The 11,567-nt window shown below is 42.5% G+C and overlaps 1 protein-coding gene across 3 annotated transcripts in view; it reads left to right on the top strand.

Moving 5' to 3' along the window:
* The first annotated feature begins 4,412 nt into the window (after positions 1–4,412).
* The window catches only part of LOC122563517 (eyes absent homolog 3-like), a 67,449-nt gene continuing 60,294 nt past the window's right edge, over positions 4,413–11,567 (top strand). The window contains exon 1 of one of the 3 annotated variants that reach the window (XM_043717338.1): positions 4,413–4,472. In XM_043717338.1, the coding sequence (XP_043573273.1) occupies positions 4,455–4,472 (18 nt within the window). In that variant the 5' untranslated portion in view covers positions 4,413–4,454. Of the gene's footprint in view, positions 4,649–11,567 lie in introns of all 3 variants that reach the window. The other 2 variants (XM_043717340.1, XM_043717339.1) reach the window with 2 other exon arrangements.

Genomic DNA, 11,567 nt, shown 5'->3' with positions numbered 1-11,567 from the left:
TTTCCAGTAACTGAATTGCCAAATCAACTTCCTGCATCATAGATTCCTTTTCTTTTCTGTCTAATCCTCTGTGCCTTGGCTTAAGTCACAACACAGTCAAAAAAATAATGTTAGGATGTTCCTCTTGTAAATTTCAATTTGTTTTTCCTCCACTGGTTGTTCCATCACCCTTGTTTAAGGATAAAAAAAAAATCACACAACACCAGGTTATAGTCCAACAGGTTTAACTGGAAGCACACTAAGCTTTCGGAGCGATGCTCCTTCGTCAGGTGGTAGTGGAGGGCTCAATCCTAACACACAGAATTTATAGCAAGAATTTACAGTGTGATGTAACTGAATTTACATATTGAAAAATTGATTGTCTGTTTAGCCTTTCATCTGTTAGTTTCACTTCTTTCATGTGTAAGTAACAAAACCTTGGTTTTTAAAAAGTTGCATTCTCGGGTTAGCTGTTAACAATTAGTGATAGCTAGGCAATATGTTGAAGGTGTTGGCCCCCTGTGTTCTCTGTCTATGCCATGATATTTAGATTGATTCTAATCTAAAAAGTGAGATAACAGAGTTTTATATGAATTCATGCAGTTTTTGAGAAAGTACAATGTAACTCTGCAAGTACAAATTCACCCCACAAAATATGTGTGCATGTGAAAGAAGTGAAACTATCACTGTATTCTAACAGATGAAAGGCTTAACAGACATTCAATTTTTCAATGTATAATTTCAGTTACATCACACTGTAAATTTTTGCTATAAATTCTGTGTGTTAGGATTGAGGCCTCCACTACCACCTGATGAAGAAGCGTCACTCCGAAAGCTAGTGTGTTTCCCATTAAACCTGTTGGACTATAACCTGGTGTTGAGATTTTTAACTTTGTACACCCCAGTCCAACACCGGCATCTCCAAATCATGACTACTATCGACACCACTAACCGCCGGCTTAAAGTGGAGAGGATCTCCAAGAAGATCGCACACATCGACACAGACAGCTTCTGTCGCGACACTACGGATTTCTTACAGAAACTCAGCACCCACGGACCAGTCAAACTGGGAAAATTCCTCGTCACAATGGACGTTTCCGCACTCTACACCAGCAACCCCCACAAGGATGGCATCGCAGCAACAGCCTCAGCACTCAACACCAACAACTGCCAATCTCCAAACACCATCCTACAACTCATCTGCTTTATCCTTGATCACAACGTCTTCACCTTTGACAACCAGTTCTTCATCCAGACACACGGAACAGCCATGGGGACCATATTTGCACTGCAATATGCTAACATTTTTATGCACAGGTTCGAACAAGACTTCTCTATGCAGGATCTTCAACCAACATTGTACACCAGTACATTGACAACATTTTCTTCCTCTGGACCCATGGTGAGGAGTCACTGATAAAACTACACAGTGACATCAACAAGTTTCATCCACCAAACTCACCATTGTCGACTCTCAACTGTCTGTCTCATTCTTGGACACATGCGTCTCCATCAAGGATGGACACCTTAGCACCATACTCTACTGCAAACCCACAGACAACCTCACAATGCTACACTCCTCCAGCTTCCACCCAAAACATATTAAAACAGCCATTCCCTATGGACAAGCCCTACGCATACAACGGATCTGTTCAGATGAGGAGGAATGTGACGGACACCTGGAAGTACTTGGAGATGACCTCACAAGAACGGGGTACGATGCCCAACTCATCGACTGCCAGTTCTGACGTGCCACAGCAAGGAACCGTAATGACCTCCTCAGGAGACACACACGTGCTGCAACCAACAGGGTACCCTTCATTGTTCAGTATTTCCCAGGAGCTGAAAAATTACGCCATGTTCTTCGTGACCTGCAACACATTATCGATGTGTTTTAAACAACACATGCCTTTTAAACAACCGCCAAACCTCAAACAGATCGTTGTTTGTAGCAAGCTGCCCGGCTCTCAGGACAACTCCATACAACCCTGTCACGGTAGGCGCTGCAAGACGTGTCAAAGTGTGGACATAGATACCACTATTACACATGGAGACACCTCCCACCTTGTACATGGCAGGTACTCATGTGACTCAGCCAACGTTGTCTATCTTATACGTTGCGGGCAAGGATGTCTGGAGGTATGGTACATTGGGGAAACCGAGCAAAGGCTACAACAACGGATGAATGGGCACCGCACAACAATCAACAGACAGGAGGGTTCCCTCCCAGTTGGGGAACACTTCAGTGGTCCAGGACATTTAGCCTCGGACCTTCGGGTGACCATCCTCCAAGGTGGACTTTGGGACAGGCAGTTGAGAAAGGTGGCCGAGCAGAGGCTGATAGCTAAGTTCGGTACCCATAGGGAGGGCCTCAACCGGGACCTTGGGTTCATGTCACATTACAGGTGACCACCATTGCACTACACACACACACACTCCTATACACTCATACACATGAACACACATACACACAGATACACACACACACACACTCCCACACGAACACATGCACCCCCTCACAGACTTAAGACACTCTGCACTCACTACACTCACAACCCCCAACCCAGACAGACAGACAAAGACCCAAATGCGCATATATATTTTGTGGGGTGAATTTGTACTTGCAGGGTTACATTGTACTTTGCTCAAAAACTGCATGAATTTATGTAAAACTCGTTATCTCACTTTTTAATTCTGTGTGTTAGGATTGAGCCCTCCACTACCACCTGATGAAGGAGCGTCGCTCCGAAAGCTAGTGTGCTTCCAATTAAACCTGTTGGACTATAACCTGGTGTTGTGTGATTTTTAACTTTGTACACCCCAGTCCAACACCGGCATCTCCAAATCTTGTTTAAGGCAGTATTCTTGAACCAGCCATGTCACTACCCAAAATGAAATCAACTTCTTTGAAAAGAATTTTCATTCACAATTCCTACAATAACCTCCATTTACCAGATAACTCTTTAATCCATCTCTGTACAATGCGATTGGTTTCTACACTCAGTGTAGATCTCCAGTGAATACTTCTCCTTTGTTATGCCTTCTGGAAGACATCAATCCACATCAATAACTGACTTGTGCTAATGTTACTCAATATCCCTACAGGTTTACCTCATTAATTCAAAACATAAGGAAGGATCTTTGAGATAAAATACTCAATCTCCAGCGGTCTGATTCTCCTTGTGGATATTCAATAAGAAATCGTCATGACCATCCTGAACTCTGTCCTTCTTAGTACACTTCTAAGAAAACACATTCTTTGTACTACCACTACAGTTTGAATACTTATTTCTTTTTGTGATTCCCCCATTCTGGAGATTACTTCGACATTCCTACAACTTCAAATCGGTCTCCCATTTAACTTCCAGCAATTGTATGTCCAGTCTTATTACAATGAAAACACATTTATTTCCTTAAGTTTCCTGATTCTAACCTTTCTGTTTTATTATTTTGGCATCTCTCCATCTGTTCTCTAAAATTAGTGCCTCGACTATCAAAGATTTTCCATTCCAACCAATGCCTTGCCATTTTCCATCTGACTATCTTCCTATCTGTAACTGAGAGATTTCCTATATATCTACCAGGACTGCACCTTTACTGAAGCTAGATAAGGCTTTAAATTTTCAGGAATGAAAATTTGAATTCTTCATTACCATAAATTAGTTTACATTCCCAAATTTCTTTTCCTCCACCTTGAGTAATGCACTAATGAGGAGATGCAATGGCCTAGTGATAGTTTCACTGGACTGTTAACCCAGAAATCCAGGTAATGTCCTGGGAACCTGGGTTCAAATCCCATCATGGTAAAAGGTGGAACTTGAATTCAATATATATCTGGAATTAAGAATCTATAAATCCATTGCCAATTGTCAGAAAAACTTATCTTTTCAATGTTTAGTCTATCTGCTGGCAAAAGTCTCCCAATACAAACAAATTCACACTAACATTGAAGGATGTATCACTCTCATAATAGTTTTTAAGAAGTTTCAAAAATACAGTGAAGTTAATCATCAAACCCCTCATGCACACTGACTTAAGCTTTCATGCCACGAGTTCAACATCCAAACTCTAAATAAATTATATTTAGATATAAATAATGTTACAGTACGCATGTTTCAATAAGGTCCCTGTTATTCTAAACTGGAGGGATTTGAAAAGAAGAAAACAACATTTAAATTCATAAGTTTACTTTAGTCAACAGCTAACAGGCTTAAAGTAACTACACCTCTCTTAAAACAAAAGAATACTTCATAGGGCACCTTTGTCTTGGTTTGATGACACTGAGAATTGTTGACCACTGGAGCAATCTCCCCCATCCACACACGGCACCTTTCAGTAGATTGCACACACCCCACTGGCGGGAAGGAGTACTGTTAGGGTCATGTGACCGCTGAAGGGGCGGGGAACACGGAATCCCAGCGTGCAATGTGGTCCTGCAATGGTGGCCGTTAACTCATAGCGACTAAACAAGGGCGATGAAAGCGGACATTGGGGCAAGTCAGCTTTGTGAAATCGATGCTGCCCGGTTTGTAGCTGAAGATTTATCGCCTAGTATTTTCCTATGCCAATTAGTTAGTGCTTTGGTAGAGTTCACTGTTGTGCGCGTTCCGGAAGAAGTAGGTTCGATGGGGCAGCCAGGACTCAGGCCCCGAGTGTCCTCTGCCAAATAGTGAGTATTCAGTGACAAGATCGCACGCGCACTCTCGTGAGCTCAGTATACACTTCCTGCAAAGTTGTGTGCCTCTGCATAGTAAGCTGGAGCGAAGTTAACTCCTGCAGCTCAACAACGTTTAGGAATAGAATAAACTCTAGTTATTACCTTTCTTGTTATATGTTTAATGTCCGTACCACAATTTGAAATTTATCTGATTGCAATGGCAAAAACGTTTGTAATTTAGATAAATTTAACGTGAAAGTTTTGGTTCATTATACAGTTCAGAACTTGTATTAGTTGGTTTTAACATTTTCTGTTTAAAGAAAGAACTATGTCAAAGCATTGGCACAATAACTACAACCTGGTTTTGGATTTAAAATTCTATCAAGGTAAATTGTTAGGATAGTGTTACAAGTTTATTTGGAAGTACATGGTACTAGCTTTCAGAGCACTGCTCCTTCATCAGGTAACTGTGGAACAGCTGATGATCCTGTTCCATAGCTACTTAATGAAGAAGCAGCACTCCTAAAGCTAGTACTTCCAAATAAACCTGTTGGACTATAACCTAGTGTTGTGTGAATTTTAATTTGTCCACCTCAGTCCAACACCGGTACCTCCACATCATGTTTGGATAGCGTTCTTATTGATTTGTGGCATACAGGCATTTCTGGCACACAGTTTATCACCCATCAGTGATTGCCCTTGTGAAGCTGGTGGTGAACTGCCTTCTTGAATACTGGTGAGTGGCTTTTGATACAATTTGAAAGTATTCAAGAATCAATCACATTGTCGCTGTAGTGTCATTTTAAAAATAAAATCACTCACTGGCTGTGAACCTTGTCATTAGGGAAGGAGTCCAGGACTTTAGTCCACCAACAATGAAAGAATGGCAATGTCAGGATGATGTGTGGTTTGGACAGGAATTTGGTGGTGGTGGTGTTCCCATGTATTCTGATGCCCTTGAGTGTTTTTGGATCTGCACTCATCCAGACAAGTGGGGAGTATTCCATCAAAAACTTCACTTCTGTCTTGTAGATGATGGACAGGCTTTAGGGAGTCAGGAAATGCAGTACTCCTAGCCTCTGACCTGCTCTTGTAGCATTGCGTTTATATGGCTAGTTCACTTTCTGGTCAGCGCTAATCCCAGGATGTTGATAGCGGATTCAGTGATGGTCGTGCAATTGAGTGTCATGGGTTAGATTGTTAAAGAAATATGGAGCAAAGTAAGTCACTAATATCAGTAATGATGACCATATCTCCAACTGTCTCTTATTGAAGACAGTTATTGCCTGGCAATTGTATGGCATGCATGTTACTTGCCACTTACATGCCTGGATGTTGTCTGAGCCTTGCTGCATTTGGACATTGACCACTTCAGTATCTTAGGAGTTGTGAATGGTGCAGAACAGTTTGCAATCATCAAGGAGAGGTCATGCCTGACAAATCTGCTAGAATTATTTGAGTAAGAAACAAGCAGGTAAGACTAAGGAGTGCCAATGGATCTTATCTATCTGGACTTCAAAAAAGCATTTGACAATGTGCCACACAGGAGGCTGTTGAGTAAGAGAAGGATCCATGGTGTTAGAGGCAAGGTGCTAGCATGGATAGAAGATTGTCCGGCAGAAAACAGCCAGAGAGTAGGGATAAAAGGGTCTTTCTCAGGATGGTAGCTGCTGACAAGTGGTGTTCGCGAGGGTCTGTATTGGGACCACAGCTTTTCACTTTTCCTTCATGATTTAGATGAAGAATCTGAGGGCATTCTGGCTAGGTTTGCATGTGATACAAAGATAGGTAGAAGGATAGTTAGTATTGAGGAGCCAGGCAGGCTGCAGAAGAATTTGGACAGGTTAGGAGAGTGGGCAAAGAAGTGGCAGATGGAGAACAACATGGGACTGCGTGAGGTCATGCACTTTGGTAAGAAAAGTAGAAGCACGGACTGTTTTCCAAATGGGGAGAAAATTCAGAAGTCTGAAGTGCAAAGAGACTTGGGAGTTCTAGTCCAGGATTCTCTCAAGGTAAACTCGCAGGTTGAGTCAGTAGTTAGGAAGGCAAATGCAATTGTGGTATTTATTTTGAGAGGACTTGAATATAGAAGCAGGGATGTACTTCTGAGTCTCTATAAGGCTCTGATCAAACCACATTTTGAGTATTATATGCAGTTTTGGGCCTGATATAACAAAGAAAATTTACAACCCAGGAACAGGCCCTTCAGCCCTCCAAGCCTGAGCCGATCTGGATCAACTGTCTAAACCTGTCGCCCAATTCCTAAGCATCTGTATCCCTCTGCTCCTCACCTACTCATGCATCTCTCCAGACGCATCTTAAATGAATCTACCGCGCCTGCCTCTACAACTTCTGCTGGCAATGCGTTCCAAATGTCCATCACCCTCTGTGTGAAGTATTTGCCGTGTGTATCTCCCTTAAACTTTCCACCTCTCACCTTGAAAGAGTGACCTCTCGTTATTGAATGCTTCACCCTGGGAAAAAGCTTGTCTCTATCCACCTTTTCTATACCCTTCATGATTTTGTAAATCTCAATCAGGTCCCCCCCATCTCCTTTTTTCTAATAAAAATAAACCTAACCTACTCAACCTTTCTTCATAGCTAGCACCTTCCATACCAGGCAACATCCTCATAAACCTTCTCTGCACCCTCTCCAAAATGTCCACGTCCTTTTGGTAATGTGGCAAACAGAACTGTACACAGTATTCTAAATGCGGCCAAACCTGGGGATTTGTCCACCTTAATAATCTCTAGCCTACCCAAAACATCTTCCCTACTTATGTCAATGTGATCCAGACTATCAAACTTCTATCTCTAATCTCAACATTCATCATGTTCCTCTCCTCAGTGAACACTGATGCAAAGTAATCATTCAGAATCTCACCCATTCGCTCAGGTTCGGCACACAGCCTTCCTTCGTTATCCTTTAGTGGACCAATCCTTTCTCTAGTTACCCGCTTGCTTCTTATATAAGAATAAAATGCTTTGGGATTCTCCTTAATTCTGCTCGCTAAAGCTATTTCTTGACCCCTTTTAGTCCACTTGATTCCTCGTTTAAAACTTGGCCTATTCTTCCGATATTCCTCCAGGACCCGTTCTGTTCTTAGCTGCCTAGACCTTATGTACGCTTCCTTTTTCCTCTTGGCTAGTCGTATAATTTCTCCTGTCATCCACGGTTCACGAATCTTGCCCTTCCTATCCTTTGCCTTCAACGAGACATGTCTGTCCTGCACTATCTTTAACCTATCTTTGAAAGCCTCCCACATCTCAAATGTCGACTTCCCTTCAAATAGCTGTGTCCAATCCACATATCTGAGCTCCTGCCTAACTTTGATATAATTGGCCTTGGCCCAGTTTAGTACTCTTCCCTTACGACCACTCTCTTCTTTATCTACGAGTATTCTAAAACTTACAGAATTGTGGTCACCGTTCCCAAAGAAATCCCCCAACGCAACTTCTACCACTTGTCCTGACTCGGTCCCCAGTACCAGGTCCAATATGGCCCCTTTGCTCGTTGGACTATTGACATACTGCTCTAGAAAACTCTCCTGGATGCTTCTTACAAATTCTACCCCATCCAGACTTGTCTGAAGCGTCTATATCCTGGAACATTTAGTTGCCCATCATCATGCCCTTCCTTCAACTAAGTCTCTGTGATTGCAATAATGTCATACTCCCAGGCACCAATCCAAGACCTAAGTTCATCTGCTTTATACACACTATACTCCTTGCATTAAAGTAGATGCATTTCAAGCCACCAGTTCTTTTGCGATCATCTGCTCTCTGCCTACTCTTCCCTTTATTAATGCTATCTTCATAATTCTTACAGTCTCCACCTCGCTGCCTACTTGTTTTCTCTTCTGGTTCCCAGCCCCCTGCCACATTAGTTTAAAACCTCCCCAACAGCAGTAGCAAAAACTCCCCAAAGAACATTGGTTCCAGTCTGGTTCAGATGTAGACCCTCCATTTTATAATAGTCCCACCTTCCCCAGAACCGGTCCCAATGTCCAACAAATCTGAATCCCTCCCTCCTACACCATCTCTCAAGCCACATGTTCATCCTGCCTATTTTTTCATTTCCATGCTGGCTAGCACGTGGCGCTGATCACAAGATCACTACCTTTGAGGTCCTCCGCTTTAACTTCTCTCCTAGCTCCCTGAATTCTTCTTTCAGGACCTCATCTTGTTTTCTATTTATGTCGTTGGTGCCTATATGCACCAAGACAACTGGCTGTTCACCCTCCCCTCTGCAGCCGATCAGTGACATCCTTGACCCGAGCACCTGGGAGGCAACATACCATCCGGGAGTCCCATTTTCGGCCATAGAACCGCCTATCTGCTCCCCTCACAATAGAATCCCCTATGACTATGGCCCTACGAGTCTTTTTCCTGCCCTTCTGAACAGCACGGTATACCTGTTTTGGAGGAAGATGACCGCAGGGGACACCTGCACGGCCTTCCTACTCTTTTCCTGTCTTTTGGTCACCCATTCACTGTCTCCTTCAGCAATTCTAACCTGCAGTGTGACCAGTTCACTAAGCATGCTACCCATGACCATCTCAGCATTACGAATGCTCCACGGTGAGTCCATCCGCAGCTCCAGAGCCGTCATGCGGTCAAACCAAAGCTGCAGCTGGACATACTTCTTCCAAGTGTAAGAGTCAGGAACGTCAGACACGTTCCTAAGCTCCCACATCAAGCAAGAGGCACATGCCATGGATCTGAGGTCCCCTGACATTGTAAACTTAGCTTTATATGAATTAACTAAAACCAAACAATGCACTTAAATATATGAAAAAGAAAGATAAAGAAAAAATAAAAGCCTTACCTTACTGAGTCTTTTTCTTCCGGTTGGGGGGTGGGGGGGCAGGAGGGAGGGAGGTACTACACTTGTAGTATCTCTGGTTTAGCCATTGCCCAAATATAAATTAAGCCCTTACCTTCTCGGCAGCCCTCGCTTCACTCCTCCTTCTCTCCTTGCCACACTGTCAAAATGGAGGCCTGACTCCCGAGGTAAGTGCCTTTTTAAGTGGGAAAACTTATCCTTCCCATCAGCCCTCACTTCACTCCTCTTTCTCTCCTCGCTGCACTGTCGAAGTGGGTCCTCAGGAAAGATGTACTGGCTTTGGAGCGTGTTCAGAGGACGTTCATGAAAATGGTCCCAGGAATGAACAGCTTAACATATGAGGACACTGGGACTGTCCTCGATGGAATTTAGAAGGATGAGTGGAGGATCTAATTGAAATTTACAGAATACTAAATGGCCTGGACAGAGTGGATGTCGGGAAGATGTTTCTATTGGTAGGAGAGACTAGGACCTGAGGCCTTAGAGTAAAGGTAAGAACTTCCAGAATGGAGATAGAGAAATTTCTTCAGCCATAGTGTGGTTAGTCTATGGAATTCACTGCCACAGAAGGCTGTAGAGGCCAGGTCATTGAGTATATTTAAAACGGAGATAGATAGGTTCTTGATTGTCAAGGAGATTAAGAGTTATGGGGGGAAAGCAGGAGAATGGGGTTGAGAAATCTATCAGCCATGATCGAATGGTGGAGCAGACTCGATGGGCTGAATGGCGTAATTTTTGCTTCTGTGACATATGGTCTAATTAGGGTATACTGGATGATAACTGCAAATTTCCTCAATAACATTGTAAAAACCAAAACAGAATTTCCTGATGAAACTCAGCAGGGCTGGCAGCATCTGTGGGAAGAAAGCAGAGTTAACATTTTGAGTCTGGTAACTTAATCAGAAATAAAAGCAAAATGCTGTGAACAGTGGATCTGTCGATATGCCAAGGAGGATAAGAATACTCAGCACCCCGAGTGCAGGCCCACTAACCTTGTTTTGACATGATCCACACCCATTTCCCCATCCCCTCATGATGACAATTGTAACTATGTAACCTTGTCACCTGTAGTCAAGGTCAGTACTGTATTTGACTGTTTTGAGGCAGGGCTGTACCAGATACAGGAGGTGGTCGATGTGTTGTTGCTGAAAGTTGATTTGAAATCATGTAGTAGGGCAAAAATGGAACTTCAGAATGGAAAAGGTGTTACAATGATGAGCTATGGGGAAGTCAAATGTCTTCATTCATGAGACTAATTGTTCACAAGCTTCCGGTTTATTAATTTGTGTAGGAAATGCCAAGTGCATATTTTATTCATAGCTGTTCTGTGGTCCTGTTTGTATAGTATTAATGTAAAAAGAAACTTTATCATCTGTATGTTTAAGCATTATCGAAAAACTGTAATTGCCACCCTGTGGAATAAGTGGAAAATGGGATGACAGCTAAATACTGTATTTCCAAATTGTTTGTTAAAACTCATCTTTTTATGGATTTCCAAGAGCATGAAATGTAAACATGCCAGTACTTCTCAACAACTGGCTTCAATTGAAATTTGTACAAGGTATTTTGGTAATGTGTTAACATTGTTCTCCGTCATGTCTTTGAGTTTTTGCCATGCTTGCAAATGGTAAGGAATTCTTTCGTAGAATGAAATCATCTTTGAGTTTGTAGACATCCCATGCTGCATCCGAATCCTGCATGTCTTAATATTTGAGGTCTTGGAAGTATCTACTGTGCATAGAATAGATTTGATCCATGACTTGTGATTCAAGGAGCTTGAACATCTATGCATGTATCTCACTTTTAAACTTTTCCATAATCTGTGTATGACGAAATCATGATTTCACTTTCTCAGATTTTTTTCTTCTTTTTCAAAGGCACAACAAAATGCTGGTTTTGCCAAACGTTATAGCAATTGACTTGATCATTAGTGTTTGAGAAGTCAATTGGTATGTGATGGGCAGCAGCCCTTTGAGCAGTCGCAATGTTTCAGTTAGGCTAATACTGCCTGAAGGCATTGTTTTATCAGTGAAATGTGGCCCTGATGAATTTCCTGGAATGTAAACAGATTTATATGCTACTAAT

Source organism: Chiloscyllium plagiosum, chromosome 27 (genome assembly GCF_004010195.1).
Source record: "Chiloscyllium plagiosum isolate BGI_BamShark_2017 chromosome 27, ASM401019v2, whole genome shotgun sequence".
Taxonomy (NCBI): domain Eukaryota; kingdom Metazoa; phylum Chordata; class Chondrichthyes; order Orectolobiformes; family Hemiscylliidae; genus Chiloscyllium; species Chiloscyllium plagiosum.
Note: the sequence above shows the minus strand (reverse complement) of the source record. Positions and strands in the feature narration are given on the sequence as shown.